General features: G+C 33.4%; 1 protein-coding gene across 15 annotated transcripts in view; it reads left to right on the forward strand.

The window, feature by feature from the left end:
- The window catches only part of Cadps (calcium-dependent secretion activator 1), a 103,599-nt gene that overhangs the window by 75,432 nt on the left and 5,845 nt on the right, over window positions 1-22,322 (forward strand). For 7 of the 15 annotated variants that reach the window (XM_087355996.1, XM_087355994.1, XM_087356000.1 and 4 more), the window contains 14 exons: window positions 80-163; window positions 2,982-3,083; window positions 4,503-4,566; window positions 5,626-5,748; window positions 6,913-6,946; window positions 9,392-9,504; window positions 15,122-15,278; window positions 15,811-15,952; window positions 16,951-17,106; window positions 17,583-17,736; window positions 19,247-19,405; window positions 20,883-20,999; window positions 21,085-21,189; window positions 22,156-22,301. In XM_087355996.1, coding sequence (XP_087212122.1) covers window positions 80-163; window positions 2,982-3,083; window positions 4,503-4,566; window positions 5,626-5,748; window positions 6,913-6,946; window positions 9,392-9,504; window positions 15,122-15,278; window positions 15,811-15,952; window positions 16,951-17,106; window positions 17,583-17,736; window positions 19,247-19,405; window positions 20,883-20,999; window positions 21,085-21,189; window positions 22,156-22,301 — 1,656 coding nt within the window. Of the gene's footprint in view, window positions 1-79; window positions 164-2,981; window positions 3,084-4,502; window positions 4,567-5,625; window positions 5,750-6,912; window positions 6,947-9,391; window positions 9,505-15,121; window positions 15,279-15,810; window positions 15,953-16,950; window positions 17,107-17,582; window positions 17,737-19,246; window positions 19,406-20,882; window positions 21,000-21,084; window positions 21,190-22,155; window positions 22,302-22,322 lie in introns of all 15 variants that reach the window. The other 8 variants (XM_022071499.2, XM_087356006.1, XM_087356005.1 and 5 more) reach the window with 5 other exon arrangements.

Consider the following 22,322-nt stretch of genomic DNA (forward strand, 5'->3'; position numbering starts at 1 on the left):
ATATTACAAGGGATGAATACATTGTATTTAAACATGTTGTTTCAAACGACGAAGCTTAAGCTGCAGGTATGCATTGCAGTGTACCTAACGGCCAGTCCCCCACTCTAATGCTTAACCGTCCTTTACTTAGCACGGAGGTGCTTGAAGATACCTCTGTGGCCAGGTTTGTAAACACTTGAACACTACTTTTTTCATTCTGCACTGGTTGGTGCTGATGTTTGCATGTGATTGAAGAGTGTTGTGGTGCTATCAGGCTTTGTATGGAATAAACAGCAGCTTCCATTATTCACATTCATTTTACAAGGCTCGAAAATATAAAACTACAAGTGTATCTATTTTCATAAAATTGTACTCTTGTTTCTTATATAAGCTTACAAACAGCACATCACATCACAAATTATTTGACTTGAGCTTTATACTTTTTGTAAGTAAATAATTTGAATTAATGGTGAACAGTTTATAGACTTGAATATTTGAAACACTGTCTTTTTTTATCATGACAATTGAAGCTGTTCTGGAACTAATTTTATAATTTATTATTCTTTTGCAACACATCACTTTTAAAAGCTTTCAAGTACTTTTGCTGTTTTGCATGTGTTTTAAAATGCACGCAGTTGCTTTCAGTAATGAACTTAAGTAAACATTTTGCTTGTAATATGTAACTCGAACATATTTTGTTCCCAGAATGAAATTTTAGTGAAATTTCAATGTGTATCAGTGGAGTATGAAATTATTTTACAAGGATAATTTTTACTGTTTTATAGTTCAGAACATTCTGACTTGTTATCTATTTAAATATAAATATGAAATTAGTTCTCAAAGCTATAAGTTGATTTTTTTAAGATTGATTCATTGACTTACTTTAAAATGATCACCTTATCTCTTTATTTTGAACAGCATTTAAAACTAATACTATCAAAAATAAAACTTATGCTAGTTTTTTTAAGAGTGATTCAATGACTTTTATTGAAATGCACACCTTATCCCTTTATTTTGAACATAATTTAAACTTAATGTAATAAAAAAAATAAAACATATGCTAATTTATGTATAAGTGTAGTTAACTGCCATACATTTTTAAAATATTTATTGGCTTTCCAAAATTCCCATGCATAGCAGATAAAATATTCTGTTTTAAAAACTCTTTCTCATGTAGTTTGTTGTTTCTCACTTCTATGGCATGAAGGCAAATTGTTCATTATAATACTGACTGTGTAAAGTGAGTGATGAAGTCTCATTTTGCACATGCTGACAGTAACACATGCATGGGACCACAACACTCAGTGTTTGATTGTAAAGCACGAATGGGCATGTGAGTAACAGAAGGGAAGGCCAAGTGGTTCCTCTGGATATCACACAAAGCTGGAAGGTTCTATAAGAAAATCGTTTTTTAACACAGAACATATTAAATATTCAATAATATGAATTAACAGCTGTACATGATGAGGAATTATGTTCATCATATGGTTCTTTGTGAGAAAGAGAATATTTGGTGTGCTTTTTCTCCTGTTTACAATTTCTGAAATCATATATTTCCACACTATACATGACTGTAAAACCACAATTATTGCTATGATATAATAACTTTCATTACATTCATAAATAAAAATAATTTCATTTCCTTTCTTTAAAACACTCTATGTTAATTTGGAAGTAGTCTCTTTTTAATCTTGAAGTGTACAATGTAAAATGTACTTGATTAATCTTAAAAACTGCCTTAATTCCCTCATTAGTAACAACCTAACCTATAATATATTAATCGCTATAGGATTTAATGACCTTCCAGTTTTGAGTCTGTGTTGCCATTGTAATGAAGGGGTTTGAAAAAGGATCCCAGTAACATCAGTAATATGATGAAAATATTTTCCACATTACTGTCTCTGTCCTCCAGAAAAATAAAATATCACTCCTAAATGCTTATCACAAAAGCAGTACACTTCTCTATCTTAACACTGAACATTTTCAGTTCACATATAAATTAGGACTCACTAGAAATTACAAAATTTAAAAATTTTGTGCACACAGACATACGCACATATATATGCAAACAGTACACACCACACACAAGGTTTTACACATTTGTAAGTTAAAGAAATTTGAGGCTTTCACAGTGGGTCGTGGTCTTCTGGGTAGTGACACTGGATAGGCATGATTCATTTTGAAGCATTGCTTTTAATGTGGCTCATTTGTACTTGTCTACAAGACTACACAGTGTCAAGTCAGAAAACCGCAACCTGTTTATTACCACAACTGGAGGAAACAGTAAAATTATTGCATGTGTCCTTCAATAACACTATTTGTTTCAACTGTAATATTTCGATTCCTTATTTAGTCTGAATTGATATAAATTTTGAATCAAATATAGTATATGTTAGAACAATTCATGAGAGCAAATTCTAGAAGGAAGAATTACAATGTACCAAGAGATCCTTGTTTTCATCTGAGCAATTGTAAACATGTTAAAATTCTTAATGAACAAGATAGTCTTATTTCATGTTAATTTTTACATTGTATAGTGCACATTGTAGGTCTTCCGAAGATCCATTCAGAACCCTGAAGATAGGGACAGAGTTTGTTCCCGAAACGTCGGTTTACTACGTTGACAAGTTAACGCGTCTGATTGCCCGAGAAGATTTTATTGATTATACTCGCCGCGAAAGTCTCAAATCCTATATTATTTTATTTTCTTTCTTACATTGGCAAATGCTGGGTTATAAACAAAATATACATCTTTTGTCATTGTAATTCTTCTTACTAACATTAACATTTAATGTTGAACTCTTATGCAAAAATAAAAGAAAGACAAGAATATTATAACATATGCTTGATTATATTAAAGTTGTAGATTTAACAGAAACGTCTTGTAATATGTTTGTCTTTGATCAGTAAGTTTAGTGTAGTTTGTAATATGGAGCTCTTCCATTGTGCATTGTTTTGTCAGTTTGTACTTTGAATTCACAGTGTATGCAATGCCATTTCAGACCAGATGGAGTGGGAACAGTTACACATGAAGAAAAAGAAAAATTCCAAGAAATCAAAGAAAGGCTGAGAATATTGTTGGAAAATCAAATCACAAATTTCAGGTAATGTAGGATGAAGCCTGAATGGTAGATGTAGATGTTGCAGCACCAGAATATGTACATATGACATCTTTTGTGTAAACATACACAGTGCTACAACCCACAAGACAGCCGTCTTCATAATAACAGATGTTCTTATTAAGTGCCACATATGAAGTTAGCTGTCTTCTGGGTTGTTGCACCATGTAGTCTGGTAGAAATGTAGCAACGTTTCAGAGGTGCTTGCTGCATTCATCATCAGGGTGATTTAAAATGAATACTTGAATTTTTACAAGGAAATCGTTCCTGTGACTAAATTAGCAGCCATCTACAATCATACAGACTGGCTGACAAGATCAGACTACTGGAACAGATGAAAGTGAGGGTAAAAACATTGCTTATTTCAAAAACAAATCAAACATTCTGCTATTTTGAGTGGACTGGAAAATCATTTGATAATTTGAGACAACACACTATTTCCCTACATGGCATATAGTGGGACAAACTTTACTTTTACACTAATTCCCTATTATGTAGACTGAGGAAGAATATCAATAAGAATGTATATTATTAATAGCTCAAGAGCACGTGATATAGTAGGATTTTTAGTATTATTTGTGCCACTTCTCCCTTCCATTACTGCAGATAATTCTTTGTCTCTTATGTTGAATTGTATGTGATGTTACCAAGAAAAGGATCTGTCTCTGAATTAACTATATGATTTTTTACAAATAAGGAAACTTTTTTTTAAATTTTACCTCATATTAAAGTGTTGAAGTCAAGAACATTTTACATTTATGTGTTACTGTAGGAAACATGTAGAAATTAGGGACTCCACATTTTTGTAACAAATACTTTGAGTTTTAACGTGGGCTAAAAAAAGCTACTTTAACTGTTACTCAGTATATTATATGTATCACTTCTTATATTCAATTGGGTATATTATATTTTGTAATTCATATTGTTATGAACTCCACTGGTTTGTGTTAAGTTGCATATAATTTACGTTTATTTGTGATGACAACCCTTTCCCATTTTGATTCTGAATCTCTGGTTTATTGTTTTCCATGAGTTGGGGTAGCTCAATCGTTATAAATTCTGATTATGGACTGGACAACTGGTACTTGATTCGCAGCAAGGCAAAGGATTTTTCATCCAGACTGGCTGTGGAACCTATGTTGTTGGTTCCAGGGGTGAAGTACAGCCAGGGCATGCATGGTGCTGATCACTCACCCCCATCTAATGCTGAGGTCAAGAATGAGTACTAGCTATACCTCTTCTCCCCCCCCCCCCCCCCCCGCCCCCCATGTATTTCCATGGCATATAGCAGGGCAGCTTCAATTTACTGTTTTCATTTTAAAATGTGTTTAATGTGCATTGATTACTGATTATACAGGTTCAATTATGTTTGTGATCATGTGAATAACATGTTCATTTTCCTAGGTACTGCTTTCCATTTGGAAGACCTGAAGGTGCTTTGAAAGCAACATTATCCTTATTAGAAAGGGTGAGAAATAGCATGTTTATCTGTAATTTGAGTTCTAACATTAATTTACTAGATGTTTTGTGATGGCTGTTTAAACCCTTCAAGCAAGTTGAGTAACGCATATTAAAAGCTTCAAAAAAATTGTGGAGTATTTTCTAAAAACTTGTTCATATCTTGGAAGTCATATGGCATTAAATACACATCATACTCAACTTTGTGTGGTATAGGGGCTTTAAATACCTGAATATCCAAATTATAGGGTTAACAACTGGGCTTTAACTGAGATTATAATGGTTTAGTAGTATGCTACTGTGATGCAGAAGTAAAGAGGAAAGGGTGCTTGTAGTGAAAACCAGATTTATTGTGCCAGTGTTTATTTATTTTGTAAAGTTTGAATTTCAGCATTTAATAATAGCTTTAAAAGCATCATTGGAATTTGTTTCCCACATTATAGTATTATCCTGGCATTCTTGTGGAGTGTGTGTTAGAAATGATAGAATATGATGAAACTGTATGAATAGTAAACTGCTATTATTCTCATGTACATTTATTCCCCTTTTTCTGCACTCACATTCAGTCACAGTAAAACAGTGATCCAAAATTACAATAACTTGTTTTACATAAATGAACAGCAACAGCAAATGAAAATTCAAACAGTGTGGAGAACCATCATACCTGTTGCCAATACTAGTTAATTTGGAATTGTTCCTTTTAAGTTCTAAATTGGATGCATGGCAGATACACATAGGAAAATAACTGCAAGCATTGATGAAACAACTCATCCTCACAATATGTTCTTGCTCCAAATTCATACTAGATACAAGAAGTACTCCTGATCTCTATGGCCATATGTTTGACCAGTTCCCTAAAAAAGTGTGGAAATATTCACTTCAGTACATTGTAATGTCAGTGCACAGAGCACTCTAAAGTTTGTAGCCTTTTGCGGCCATCTCACTTTCCGTGCTCTGGTGATGGTCATATTAAGAATAATTATGTCTTGGAGTGCAAGTTACTGAAGTAGTAAAGAAACAGTTCATATTTAATGTCTGTTCTTGTAATATTCAAGTGTGATGTTGGCAGGTACTCATGAAGGATGTAGTAACTCCAGTTCCCCCTGAAGAAGTAAGAAGCATGATCAAGAAATGTCTTGAAACAGCAGCACTTGTGAACTACACCCGTCTGTCTGCTGAAGCCAAGATTGAAGGTAATTTGCTTTGAGCTCGTAGTTACTTATGTGCAGATTCCTATGAAATAGGTATTTCAGCCAATAGGAGTGCAAATTATTGGACATTATTTATGTTCTTTGTCATTGATCATGCATTATAAAATAATGGCAAGTGATCTTACATCTGAACAGCCACATGGAAAAATCTGAAACTTTTAAGTTCTGATCAGTCACAGTTTAGAAAAAGAAAGTTCAACCAAATATAAATATAATTTTTAAAAAAGTATTTTATATTATCAGGTATAATGTATTCTTCTTGGGCTACCAGCCATGTCAGGTGGTTGATAGTTGAGGAAACCAGCGTTTTGAGAATCATCTTCTTCATCGTCCTCATGGTACTAATTTCAGTATGCTGAGGACAAGGACAAAGATGGTTCTTGAAACGTTGGTGTTTTTACCTTTCAACCACCTGATATGGCTGGCAGTCTGAGAAGAATTCATTATACTTAATCACCATGAAAGGTTTAGGTCATTTATATATACTATCAAGTAGTTGTTTTCATCCTCCCAAAATCCTCAAATACAAAGGTACACAAACCTAGTGATTTGCATTTGAGAGGACAGCTGTATATTTGGGTTCTGGTTATAAGCAGTCTAGAAAATGAAGTTGAACATGTAAAGAACTAAACAGAAGGGTGGCAGACTGCACTTACTAAGTACGTGAACATGACAGCTGCTGCTGGAACCAGAGTTCTATAGGTTATGTATGATTAAATTGCATAACATTAAAACTGAGAATTACAATTACACCATGAAGACATGTATATCAGCACCATATTTCTATTATCATACTCCACAGTTATAATATGAAGTGCATTCAGGTTAGTTTCAGTCATTCATGTAACAGCCTCACATTTTTTTTGTAGTGAAATTTATTTTTTCAATAAAGCTTATAAAGAATGAATGATTTTTATAGCAGTTAAACCAAAATTTATGACTTATATCAGCCAGTATGTTGTTTTAACTTTATTTTAAAAATGTTAATATACCTTTTTTCTGTCTGTGAGACCACATCTCTCAGTGTAGATTTTATTAGGCAATATATTTCTGGCAACTAAAAATTCATCAGTCAATTCACATGGCATTTTGAATTGTGCAGTATCAATGGACTGCCTAGTTCAAAGTAATTTCTTTTTTCCACTGGTCTGAGCGAAGGTGGTGAAGGAACAGTTCAAGGTACGAAACTTCCCACAAATGTTGAGTGTCTTGGTTTCTTGCATGCTTGCACATGTACAATAAATAGTAGTTACTATTTCAAAGTATAGTAATTTTAATACACTTACGTGAAACATAATTTATCTGTCATCATAACATCAACAAGTGTGAATTTTCTTATATATTGATTTGTTTGAGGCATGGATCCCATTGTATTTCATGAATGCTTGCACATTACCAGCTAAATCTTAATGTAAGTTCCATGGTATATGGCGTTCAAGCAAAATCATACTTCAAGAGTTTGTTTATTTTATTATTTTATATCAAACTAGTTTAAAAATTACTGTATTTGTAAGTACATCTTCTCCATCAAATAATCATTTCTGTGCATGACTTGATCATAGTTTGTAGTGTATATATTTTATGTGGGAATTACTTCATCTTTGTTGCACTTTTGTATGAATTTATAGCATTGAGGTGAAATTAAAGTCAAACAATAGATCCTCTCACAACAAAGAATAGTTAATTTTGTAGTATGAAGATTTTGTGGTGTGTAATAATATCGGTAGAGATATCAACTGTAGTAAAATGTTAAATCAGCCAAAACTTTGTCTCCCAAATACTTCCACATGTAAATATGTTGCAATTAATATATTTACTACAAAATCCAGTTTAATGAAAATGTTAATACAGAAAATATATATTATGTTACCTTGACCACTTCAAGATAATGAGAGGTTTTGATCCTGTCTTAACCAAATAACAATTTTCATTGTCAGTAGCTCATCCCACACAATACATCATCCTATATTGTTCCATGGATAACAAGATAAGCAGTGTTTGTGACATAAACAAGCAGAAGGAAAGAAATAATGTTAAATTTACGTAGATGAACATCACTACAAAGAATTATGTGACACACGTTTTCACATTTGTGAAAATTTGGATTATGGTTGTCTGGGTTATGATGCTATGGACTGTACGTGGTGATATAAAAGTCCATAAAACCATAAAAACGAAAAGACAGAACTATGTATGTGACAAGGTACAATTCAGCTGCTAGCAGCATGAAACAAAGAGACAGACTAATAAAAAATAAGAAAAATAAATGTAACAAAATTATGTAAATAACATAAACATGTATTAAAATATATTAAAATTTTTTGCCGTCAATCACAAATATAATAATGTTAAAAGATTAAAACATCATTTGATGTTTTAATCTTTTAACATTATTATATTTGTGATTGACGGCAAAAATTTTTAATATATTTTAATACTTATGAATCACAATATGACGCATTTACAATATTTTATAACATAAACATGATTAAATGTGTTTCAGTTATTGAACACAAAATTATTTTGCAACCAATACCTTTGATCGTCAAGGAATTGCCCACGAGAACAGGAAGAACCAGGAAGATTGCCTGGTTTTGAAATAATTTTTACAGTTTCCATCTGTTCTAGACAGTGTTTTGTTTCATTATGCTGGACCACAATACAGAAAATTGTAAATAATTTTACACACACAAGTGAAAGTTGCAAATCCTACAAGACACAGGCAAACACAATAAGAAATGTGATGTATGCAAGTATCTTCACTGCTCTCATACTGCCCACTAGGCTTTTTTTTATAATTTAATTACAGTCTAAAAGTGAGGCTTAAGAGCATGAATCCTCTCCCCAGCTGTAGCTAAAGAATAGCATCCTGTATCTGATATGCTTAGTTCTCACTCCAGTCACCTTCCACATTATCAGAATAACACATGTTAGTCTCCAGAGTATACTCAACATTATGCAGAAAGTAGAGATTGAATTTTGCTAATGTACAAATTCATTATTTTGTTGATTGTGTATTTTGCATAATTACAAAACTGAAGTCATGTATGATATTGGGTAAGCTTGTTTTTTCTTTGTCATCGTGTGAGGATAAATAATTTTTGTAATGCAATATTCTCAACTAAACTGGAATATTGTGGTGAGCATGAAGATGACTGTCTTCTGGGGTGTTGTGCCATGTAGTCTTGTATAAGTTTACCAACATTTCAGAGGTGCTATCTGCCGTCATAATCAGGGAAATGAGCCATCAGCCTGATGATGGAGACAGCAAGCACCTCTGAAACATTGGGGTAAACTTCTACAAGGCACAACATTCCAGAAGGCATACAACTTCATACTGGAAAACTATTATTTCCTCAACTTCACTTCTGCTCTTATGTTGTTAGCATTCACTTTTTATTCCCCTGTATATATATATATATATATATATATATATATATATATATATAAATAATTGGAAGTCAATCTTAATGGTACTTATTCCTTCTTGAAGTAAATAACTTGGGTAATTTACTAATAGCATTTAGATGACCATGATAACAGGTTCAATTGTAATTCTATAATAAATTTAATGCTAAAAATGTTGAGTAACACGAATGTATTGAATGTGTACATGTTTGGCAGATGACTTGAGTGGCGAGGTGATGGTTGCCCCTAATAAGAAACTGGAAGACCTCATCCATTTAGCAGAGCTGTGTGTTGATCTTCTTCAGCAGAATGAAGAACACTACGCAGAGGTAGGACACATACACATACCTAACTGGTTAGTAAAGTTTATAATAGTTACTCTCAGTCTACATATACTATGATCAAATGTCTGAATATAGAGTAATACTTTAATTGTAAGGTCTTACGTGATATATAATTTGACAGTATTTACATGATTAGTATCTATTCAAGTGTGTGAACTTCCTACATATAGAATTCATCAATTATTTTTTTCTGTGTGTAGTTTTATGTTGCCAGCTCATATTCTGTTATAACCTAAAACAGACACACATAAGTACCAGATACACAATACATGGCTTGTGGAGCATGTTTTGACAATCCCAGAAATCTGGAAATTATTATATCTGTTGCTGTGTCTGTTTTCAGTGTTGTCTTGGCCGTATTTTTATAGTGTTGATTTTTTCTTTTGATTTTTGTGTTTTCATAACTGTGGCTTGTGTGTCCAGCATTGAATTGTGCATCTTACAGGAAATAGATACAAAGACTTTGCTGCTCTCTGCATGGACAGTTACAACTCTTGAACAACTATCAGAGAAATTTATGCACACAAAATGTAATATTTTATTTTTTGCAAGACATGCTCCATTTGACCTTTGTTGGTTAGCTGAAAACAGCTACACATTCTAGGATTGGTTCATAGATCTGAAGAAACATATGATAGAGTTGCAGAGTCTCAGTTATCCGACATACTTGAGTGTCAGTGTTTTCTCCATTTTGTATGCCATCAAGTTTGCTCAGATGATGTATTACTCATCATAAGATAGAACTAATTTTTTGTTCTCATAATTATAAACATCTTAAGAAATTAAGTTTGTATATACATTTCTATACACTTCATTGTTGTAAAATGTAGTGTGCTTATACACAGTTTTTTAAACAAAATATAGCAGTGGTATAGTTGTCCACATAGACACCATGATGGTTGTACTAAAAGTTAACGTCGCAATACTCATACATAACATCATGCCTGCTAGGATGGGTTCGGATAGCTGTGGCTTTTGCTCGTGTAGCACTGAGAACCAGCATGCTTGGGTGTTGTGGGATTCATCCATTGTTGTATTTGCACCATGTGAGTAGTGAAAGCTGTGGCATTGTGTTAAATATTATTACTGATATTAGAACTCTACAAGCAGGAAGAATGTGAATGTTTCAAAACGTGTACAGAGTTTCAGATATTAAGAAATAAAAGTGAAATCGTTGCAGAATTTCTTATAAACATGGCATAAATGATTTTAAACAAATATTCTGAGCAAGATTTAAATTGAAATTTTCTTTAGTTTGAGTGTATTTTTTTTATAGGTATTCAATACTGTGAGGTGAATATTTAATATGAATTTATTGTAGTGCATTTTAGACTTGTCAAATCATGAAACTTTTAAACCTGTATATGTAGATATAAGGTGACATTAATACAAATGCAAACCTTCAAGAAGTTGTAGGAATACCACAGCTTGAACTGATTGCATTGTTAACAGCCATTCCTGTGTTTAATGGGTATTAAAAGCAATTAATTATTTATTGTTTCTTTATCATGTAAGTTCTAGTAGGACACCAGTCAGATCCTTCTCTATATTTCCTTGTTGTTACTAATTGTGAGTCTGGTCTCTCTTCTATCCTCTCTACATGTTGGCTCTGTGATCAAAGGCTTACAGATTGGTGAGTGTTGGATGGAATGTATTCTATTATTTTCTGTTCTTCCATGAGACATATTTATAAAAATTATGAATTTATGAGCAGAATATTATGCTTTTGTTATTAATTTTCTTGCTCTTTCTTTGTATTGTACTGATTTATAATCTTTGCTATATGTGCAGCTGGATAGCAACCTGACCTACCCTCATGAAACATAACCTAACTTAATCACACAATACCATATGGTAAAAATTTCCACAAAAATTGACAGATGCTCTCTTTTATCCATGCATTTCTTTACATCAACATTTCTATCCCAGTTCTGGTAGTACTTTCAGTTGTCATCATTATCCTATCATGTATTAGTTGCCTATTGTGGTTTCATGCCAGCTCTTCAGTAATCTTATCAAACTTCTCTTTCAATATTTGAGGAATTAACTGATCCAAAAGAACAAGGAATGGATTACTGAGGTTTATGATTAGTTACGAGTATTTCCAAAAAGCTAACAACATATTATTTAGTCTGAAATATATATATATTACATTCTATAACTAATTAAGCTAGGAATATGAATGAATGGCAGTTCCATAAGCTACAGGAGTAGCTTAGCTACTATCAGTTGAAAAATAGGTAAGTTTTCTCTTAGGATTTTTCACTGAAATAATAATTTATAATACACGTAACTGGAAATTCCTGGTGTTGTACTTCTTTATTTTGGCTAGACATCTGCCATCTAATTAGGAGGAAGCTTCAGTGTAGAATGGAAGATTGACAGACCAATAGGAAGTGTACTGAATATGAGTTGTGGAGTTTTGGTTTGGAGACTTCCATAACCCTTTATGCCTGTTTATTTTCGTTTATTTTTTCTTCATATATTTTGGAATTTAAGGTATACTGACTGAAGTGCTGAACATGTTTTAATGAAACAATTATGTAATCATTTATTGACCTCTGATGGAATTTTAAAATATAATAAAACTAAATAGTTTACAATCATAATATTGAAATGTGTGCTGTAAAAATCAATCCAAAATTTAAGAAAATTATGTAGAACTGTGCAAATTATGCATTTACTTTTGTATAATGTTCTCCATCAGTTTTATAAGTAGTATTATTAGCAACAAATCTTACCTTTTTCTGCTTAATAAAAGTAGCAGTTTCATTTAATGGAATGTATTTCTTTCTTGTTTAAAATGGGGTATCTTTAAAAGTACATGTCCAGAAATAGTCTTAAAATATTTCTAGAAGTTATCTTGGTTTTTATATTGTAGAATTCAGAATGTGCTTTTTCATATTGAACATTTGTCTTTGTGAAAACAATGTAGTCCTCAGTTTAGTAATAAGTAATACTATTGTTCATAAAAATATAAGAATTAATGCAGTCAGCATTTGTGGATTTTTCTATTTGTACATTTTTATGCTGCTGTATCTTAAGATTGTCCCAAATGAACCAAGCTAAAAAATTGCACAGTCTACTCCTATGTATACAGTATGTTTGTGTGCTCCTGCATTTATTGTTGTGCTTTTTATGTCTATTTTTAATGCCTTGTATTTTGTAAAGTGCATTTCATGTTGTGTCCCATTGTGTGTTCAAACTCTCTAAACATCTTCTTTCTCTTCTCTTTTATTTTTGAGCAGGACAAAGTAAGTAATGTACCTTTCATTCAGCACATACACTTTACCTCTCTGCATGTCTTAGCTTACACATACACAGACATACATATTACTCTCATAGACATTGATGCTCACATAACACAGAATACCTTGGCAGGCACATATCAGTGGTTCTCATGTGACATTGGCATTTCCACTTAAGAGTATGCATAATTAAACAATCTGTCAAGCTCAGATATTAAATTGTAACTGCAGAGTATCTTCTTAAAGAAATGTTATGTGCCCAGCATTGTTGCCTGATTTTGACCAAAATTAAAGTATATGGATAAATCTTTGTAATACTCCCTGGTATCAAATTTCGTGAAAATATGTGTAGCCATTCCTTGGTTGTTTCTTGTGTACAGATGTAGCAATGAGTATATCTTAAACAATGTGTCATAGACAGCCAAGGACAATAATCACCTCTTTCTGAGAGAAGTTCATCACAGGTAATGATAGGACTGTTAAAACAACTTTTATGGATGGCTGGGTGGGAGGGCCTAGCCTAAATAGAAATCTTTAGAATATTAAGGCCATCTTTGATGAATTTCTGAAATATTTCTGTTTAAAAAAAGAAATAATGGTTCAGATAATATCGTTATATTGAACATAGTTTTTTTCCCTGTTTTTTACATCAACAAACTTTCTTGTTGTTGTCATTGCTTTTTCTTAATTTTTTTGTTCAAACCATCACGAATTCCTCCTCCTCTGCTCCTATCTCAAGTTTTTTATGTTGGTAGCTGCCAACAGCAGTGAGGTTACTATTCTTTTGAAGATGGCTGTCTTCTGGGATGTAACATCATGAAGTCTGGTAGAAGTTTACCAGCATCTCAGAGGTCAGCCATCTTTGTTCTCATTGCGATGAGAACCTCATACCCTACTTACTTTTCTTTGCTTCTCTCAAAAACAAGTATTCTTACTATAATCATTCTTTTTTCTGTAATGTATATCTCAGGGAGCATGATATATAGTGTTCAAATGGATGAACATTTAACATTTAATGAACAAGAATTTGTCTTATTTTATACTGTTCAGTCTTGAGGAACAGATTATAACAGTCAAGGTATGTTGCTAGTGCCAAATTTTTAAGCATGCATTGAAATTTGTTGTGAAATATTGAGAAAGCTTAGGGATGAAACAGTTTGGTTTAATTTGCACAAGTCTCTAGAGCCAATGATATTTGCTGTGACACTAAATTTTAATAAGGGCATTGAGTGTAGAATGTGGAATTGCTTTGAAGATACATGTTTATGTTTCAATTATAACATTGCAAAAGACAGCTAATATGGTAACCTTGAGAACCACTGTGAAGTTAAGGGGCTTTGAGTGCAGAGTGTGATATTCACCATTGAGGATTATAGTGAATACTTAAAACATCTTTTAATGTAGGATGACCACATGTTAAAAAAATTATGATACCAAATTTACACAAATAAAGGAATGTTAATGGAAGTGTTACAGTTGGTACTGCTACTTATTTGAGCTCTCTAAAATCGCTAAAGGGAACCAGAATATGAACATTCCTGAGATACAAAAAGTGGCATCTGCTTTATGGTAAATGTAGCATAATTCTGCTTCACGGTGACAAGATTTTTATTAAATAGGAATACTTTGGAAACTGTAGCAAGTCTCCAAGATTCCCAAAACTTTGTCAGACTGGTAAAACTTTCCAGTGTACAGGACCATATGAAAATGTATTAAAATCAAGTTTTCTATATATAGCAAGTCCTGTTTTTGTACTCTCTCAGACATACAGGTTTACAGAAACCCCAAGTACTGATAAATTATAATTTGGTTGATTTAATTGCTTACTGAATGTTTTAACACTACTGTCATCTTAAACCAGAGATGAACAGTGAAGGAATATTATCACTGAATATTTGGTTATTGTAAGTTACATTCCAGAGCTGCTAAAATTTGCATTCTAGCAGTTTCTGCCACGCCACTGCACTGTTTCCATGCAAAGCAAATAAATATGATTTTCGGCATAAGAATGAGGTGCCACAGGTGAGGAACCTGCCAGATATAATACTTCTTGTATGCCATGGAAACTTTTCATTCATTAAAAAATTGAATATGAAGTTCATTATGGGAGTTTGCAGACTAGTCAGCATTTAGCTCTGTTTGATGTTCTGTTGTATATTAAAACTGTTTATGCTGTCTGTGATAAGAGATTTTATCATAATCAATGTTCATATATTTATAGTTCTAGTAATTTTATGCCTCAATGCAAAACCTTCATGTAACTATATGAAAGTTTGCATGTTTCTATAAAACACATAATGGATAACCATTCTTAAGTTTCAGTTCATGTGCAACATTTAAATATCTGAATGCAGGCATTCGCGTGGTTCAGTGACCTTCTTGTGGAGCATGCCGAGATCTTCTGGTCACTGTTTGCCGTTGATATGGACCAAGTACTGGCTGAACAACCACCTGATACATGGGATTCCTTTCCATTGTTTCAAATTATGAATGATTATCTTAGAACAGATGGTAAGAAATAATTACAAAAGTGTTACTCTGCATACTAGTTATTTTGTCTTATAATTTTGAGGCCATTACAGACAGTGCAGTATCAAATCTATGAACTGAAGATGGGCTGTCATTGGCTACACTTTAAGATATCGTGAAGTGACAGAAGTGCACAAAACAGTTAATGTGACAGCATCCTACGAAGTATGAGGGACACAACCCATTTGTAATTATCCCTAAATATAACTTTGTGCTTAGTCTAACGCACTAACTGTATGGTGTTCTACCATTCATTAGCATCTGATGCTAAACACTTGAACATACGTGAATGGTTTGTCTCTTTGTACAAATCAAAAAATTCCCAATATATTCACTGCAAGTTTAGAAACATTTAATAAAGATTCATACAAAGTTAACTGCATGAAGAAGAATTAAAATATAGCTTACCATGAATTATAAAATTGTTGGATACTTGGCTAATTAAAGAGGTTATGTGTCTGAACCTCATTGAATTGAACTTAGACACTAATAAAAATATTAACTTCTGTGATAGACAACCTGAAGAATGGACGGTTCCATCAGCACCTACGTGACACATTTGCACCATTAGTAGTACGCTACGTTGATCTGATGGAGTCTTCCATTGCACAATCCATCCATAAAGGTTTTGAGAAGGAGAGATGGGAAATCAAAGGGTAAGTATTAACTAGTATGTAGCATAGTTACAGCATTTGGTTTTCAAGAGAGAGGTGAAGTGTGTGCATACATGTGTCCAGATATGTGTGCGCATGCATGTGCCCAAGATATTTCATGGCATTATTAGTGTATTCATCTACCAGGTCATAAAAACTGTTCTAGCTACAGTATTTGTGATATGCTATGTGCTTTTTGAGTCTTTAATGTGGTTGTTAATGCTTCAAAACATGCATTTACAAATGTTTGGTAAGGAGCTGGCAGTAAAAGGTATTTAGCTGGAACAGAAATTTACTGCTGACCAGTGGGGAGTGGAGTCAGAATCAGGTGAGCGCCTGGGAACCAATAGGAGTGAGCCTGGTCAGCAGGAGGGGGAGAAAGCAGCCTTTATAAGGTCTCCTTGGGGTCTGGCAGGTGGATCACCAGTCATAAGGGAGGTGGGTGGACATGATGAGGGGGAACAAGGATAGTGAAAATAAGAACTGGCCGGGACTGGGTTGTGTCCTGAAAAGAACAAAGGAACGGTTCTAGTGGCCTGGTAAGGACTGGCAATATTATATCTCAGACTTATTCCATAGGCATGGCTTACTCATCACCCTGATGATGGAGGCTGCAAGGACCTCTGAAACATTGGTAAAGTTCTACCAGGCTACACAGCACTACAACCCAGAAGACGGTTATCTTCAGACTGACTGCCATGAAAAGCTCAAATCCTACTGTTTATTATGTGGTTTAAATGAGTAAAAAAACTTTGCCTACCATGGCAATCCATGCAGAATTTGTGGTGGACAAACTATTATAGAGACAGGGTTTTTTTTCTGGGTACTTTTTTTTTCCCTGTCAGTATCATACCATCACTGGTCCACATTCACTCTTGTATCATCTGGGAGTTGGACAATGGGACTGTTGGCAACTGCAGTTCCACAGATGCATACTCTCACCTTATCATGACAATGAAAATGAATGTTATATTTATGTACATTACTTCTACTGATTACAGGAATGGCTGTGCCACTTCAGAAGACCTCTTCTGGAAACTGGATGCATTGCAATCTTTCATTCGTGATCTTCACTGGCCTGATGCTGAGTTTCGGCAACATTTGGAACAACGTCTCAAATTGATGGCGTGTGATATGATAGACTCATGTATTCAAAGGTACTTACTGTTCCTTGCACGCACCATGACGAGAACATTTTTGACAATATAATTTTCTTTTTGTTGTTCACATTGACATTTTTGTGCCAAAAGTCTACATACACTAACAATGTTACAGTATATCCAAATAGCCTTTGTACTAAAGGGGTTAATATTATTGGAACGTGCAACACTTAATTTTGTGAATGTAAGAATACATATATGAGGTTTTAGATTCACATGATAAAGATGACAGATTTGGTCTTCTGGCTTCTAATATCAATTGGTTTTAGAGGTGATTACCAAAGTTTCAGACAAATGTACTGCCCTGAAAATGAAGGAGATACGTTTTCCTGAAATGCTGGTAACAACCTAAAAGGCAACACAGGATAAGGCCCAGAAAACCACAATTGACAATAATACAGGTTTTTTTATAAAACTGCTTTATTTCTTGTGTGGAGACTTAATAACAAATTGAAATATTTCTTATCCTTCAGAACTGACAATGCTTTCCAACAATGGTTGAAGAAAGGTGTCACCTTCATCTCCACTGACTACATTATTCCTTCTGAAATGTGTGCCATGGTGAATGTGATATTGGATGCCAAGAATCAGTCATTCAAACTGTGTGCAGTGGATGGAGTGGATGTGGTAATAGAAAAAATTTATTTTAAAACACATGAAAAATATGTTTAGTCAAATTGGCATGAGGAAGTAATAATTACATATATTTTAGTAAAATTCAGAGTGTTTTGTGTTGTTAGTTCATGAATTGTAGAATGCATTACCATGCCTTTTAATCCACATAAACAGTTACAGAAATTCAAATATAAAAGATTTTGACGTATCAGGTATATGAAATATTATGGGTTACTGAAAATGTAATCCAAAGAAATGTCAGTTACATGGACAAAGTTCGATTAAGGCTTTGAAATTTGGCAGCTGACAGGATACTGATGTCCTCATAATATTGAAATAAAACTGCGGATAAGCGATACTGTCGATATCGAAAGCACGTGTAACAAGAGTCATCTGTATGTACCTAAATATATGTTTAGAGATTTTATTCAAGTTGGTTGGTTAATGGATTTAAAGTCATTTCACCTGGCATGGTCATTCACTGTTGTCAACACATTTTTTAAATAAAAGAGGAACTTAAACTTAAAATTTAACTTGCCTGAAGGTTTGTGATGACATTTCCTTTGCATCAGATGTAATGTTTATATCATCATGAGTCGGTAAGATTTTGATTAACATTTAATATTAAGACCTGCTGATCATTTAAAAGCCATAAGTGTGCATTGTTTTGTATTCTACAATTCTGATTACCACTTTATAAGACACCCAAAATTTAGATTTTAAATTTGTTTTCATACTATATTTATATATGGAAAAATGTTATATTAGGACTTCTTAATAATGCCCAAGCACAAGATAACGCTTCAGAACCATATTATATAAACAGGGCTGCCATTTTACTTGATAAAAATTGATGCTAAAAAATGCTTCAGCATTTGCCAATTCAAAATAATTGTTCCCGCAGAAATGTGTACAGTTCAATGAAGGAAACTTTGTATGTCAGGCATTAGTCACTTTTAAAGCAATAGCCACCACTCTTTGTAAAAGCCTTGCTGATAATGTTCTAGATCTCTTCACTGGCAATAAGATGGAATATACCTTTCTGTTATAGGACTACAGTAAGTGAAAAATTTGAAGTTCACAATTTAATACATTGTGGCAAAGTCTGAGCTTAAATTGGTGTGTTTGCACATTCCTAACTGAAGACTGATAACCGTCTTTGGATGTTTCTACAGCTCAAATATTATTTTATGGAAAATGTTATTATATTCAAATGCAGTTATGCATGGAAATCTAATAATCATTGTAATTTGCATCAATATAAACTGCATTAAACTTGTTACAGCAAGTACTAATGAATAGTTTGACCTTAAAATTAGTGTTCATGACATGTCTTGCCCAAAAAAAAATATAACTTTTAACATTTAACATAGATAATTAACTGCTGAATACCTTCGCAGTGATGATGAGCAGGGTATGAGTAAATTTTGGGCATGGGGAAAGAAATGCCTATTTTATTCCTGAAATGAGACAGAAATATATGTAAAATGGTCATTGCTGTGGCATATTTAATGTTTTCTAGCATCAATACCATACCAAGATTGATGACATGATTGAGAAGACATCTGCCAGCATGACCCAGGGTATGATCAGCAAGCTGATGTCAGTCTTGGAGACAACACTGTCCAAGTTATCGAGATACGATGAAGGAAGTTTGATCGGGTCCATCCTTAGTTTCACGGTATGCAATCTATCACAAAGAATCTCCTCCTTCTATGAAGATATTGTCTGCACAGTGGTAATGTTTTCTTGTGTATGATATTTAGTGCCTCAAGACAATTTTCATAAAATTTAAGTATTTTATGCCAAATAATATATCTCCATTCAAGATTTCCACATATTCATGTAGCTTGTAGTTCAAAACTTTTTCCAATACTGTATGTATATTCCATAAAGGTTTAGGTACTGAAGTTTTTCCCTGTATGCCGTTTACTTCTTGGATTGGATTTGCTACAGAGACAACTATTTTACATAACTGTATAGGATATAAACATCTTTTCTCTAACCTTTAAATGGTCATTGGTTTTTAAGTATATAGTTTCTCACAATTGAACGGACGTTTCAATTGCTTACGCCATACTGAAAAACACTTCATGATGGAGGCAATATATACCTCCAAAATGTATGTAGAAGTCCATGTGTAGCGGACACTTCCCAAAAGTGTAACATGGACAGCCATGATCTGATTTCATTATATTGATGGATAATAAACGTACATTAACTGAACACAAAATTAACAGCATTAGATTATTAAGTATGAAAGTTTGTGCAAGAGGAAAGTAGGCTTTATAAGTTCTGCCCAGAACTTGCTTCATCTTATAAAGCCATATTTTTTAAACAATGTGGGACTGGTACAATTTTATATGGCACATTCACATTAAATAAACAAAATTGAAGAGAAGAAACTTTGTGAAGATGTTGAAACCTCATAGAAACTAAATTATGCCCGATATTAAATACCTAGATCTGATGCTATCAGAATTTTTGGGGTTTAAAGCTAACAAGACCATACCTCTGGAGGGACTGGAGATCTTTTAAAATGTTATGGTTGGGGTACTATGTCACTTGTAGAGTTGAGTTAGGTATTAAGTGAATACTAGAAATTCCTTTGGTATGGTGTAAGAAGACACTGTCAAGTTTGGTGCAGAGTGCATCATCCTGCAGCTGCCCATTGTGTTTCATGTGGCCCACTTACATTTTTGTAATACTCTGTTATCCTACATGATAGAAAATAATTACCAGATATCAGAAAACACATTTTATTTTTGTCAGTATTTGACAGTAAGCATTCTTTTCATATGAGCAACTGTTTAGCTTATTGAGGAACTAGTGCATGTTACTGATGCATGCAAATCATGACAGAAATTTAACCTCAATTCATTACAGATGTTTTTAAAGAAACTTGTTGATTAGTATGTCAACCTGCTTGCAAGAGTAAATAAGTATCATTTGTAGTAAGTTTCTATGAATGTTAAATAAGTTATCCTGATTTATATATGGTGACTTGTGAGTCAATAAGAAAGAATAATGTGGTCCAATTTCAAATGATGAGATCCTGTGATCTGAACATAAAAGTAATGTTAATGCCAGTGATTAAAAGACTTTAGTAATTCTTGGTTAAATTTGTATTATATATGAATGATGTTATGCTGTTTCAGAATGTGTCTGGGTCTGGCAAAGATATGGGACAAGCTTATGTCAACTTTACTCGTAACTGCATGGATCAGATTCGTAGTAAGGTCAATGATGAGCTGTGGATTTTAAATTTCTTTGAAGTAAGTGTCATACTTTTTAACATGATATTATGTAGAGTGAGGAAAGAAAAGATGAATTCATGATGTACTGGTATCTCTATTGCAGCAGTGGTATACAGCTCAGATTCAACTGTTGTGTAACTGGTTGTCAGAGAGGCTGGACCACTCACTACACTTGTACCAGTGTACATGTTTGGCACATATTGTGAAGGTAAATGAACTTTCTTATCAGCAGTGGAATGTTAGCTCTTAGAAATACATTTTAAGAATAACCGTTGGTTAGACTTTGTGACATGAAAATCTAAATGACCGACAATCTATTGAGAGGGTTACAAAACAAAGCAACAAATGTAACAGCAGAGTGGTTAGCATTATCTCTTCATATTCATCAGGTTCCAGGTTTAAATCTCAAAGACTGGCTATCATGACAGGTTGTTTTGTGGTTTTCCTCATCTCTTCAGGGAAATTCTGCGACTTCCCATACACATCCTGTCTGATTAATCATCATCATCTAATGCTATATAGTCTTAGATGTTGACACCGTTGTTAAATAAATCACATAAATAAGTGAAAGAACAAGTATACAGAAGAATATTTCAACCTATGAGAGGACATAATAAAAGAACTCTATGAAACAGAGCCCTTCTTGGGAAACTGACAGTCAGTCAGGTAGTTAAGTTATTTCCCACGTTTTATGGTAGACACGTTCAATCTATGTTCTTCCATTAATTTGAGAAACAAGAAAGAAAATATCCAGGGCTGAATTGTTGGAAGTATTCCCTGAATGCATTCTGCTCTTAATGTGTTGATGAATATAATTTTGATATGTTACTATCAGTATAACTGTGCAGTAGTTGTGTGGATATCAGCAGTGTATTTCTCATCTCCTCCCCCCCCCTTTTTTTTGTTTTCATGTAATTCAAAACAATGTCATGAAAAAATTCAATAAAAAGTTATTCCCAAAAATAATGTCCAATCTTATTTTAAAAATATTGCGTGTAACACAACATAATTACTTCCCAGTTGCTATTGCTATTGTTTTGTTGAAGAAGATTATGCATACAACTGTGGTGGGAGAACTTTGTATTACCGTATATGTCAAGAAGTTCTGTTTTGTGCTGCCATCATGCAAGTATTCATCATTGATTGACGACAATTGTTACATTATATATTCCAGAAACTCTATTCAGACTTTGAATTGCAAGGAGTGATGGAGGATAAACTTAATTCAAAGACGTACCAAACAATCTCACAACGTATGCAAACTGAAGAGGCCACCTGTGCACTTACCATGAGCACTCGGTGTGACAATGAGGACTCTGAGTATGTACTGTTATAAAGTGC

Source organism: Zootermopsis nevadensis, unplaced genomic scaffold (assembly GCF_977971745.1).
Source record: "Zootermopsis nevadensis isolate Lab colony 2312 unplaced genomic scaffold, Znev_1.0 Znev_ptg000025l, whole genome shotgun sequence".
Lineage (NCBI taxonomy): Eukaryota > Metazoa > Arthropoda > Insecta > Blattodea > Termopsidae > Zootermopsis > Zootermopsis nevadensis.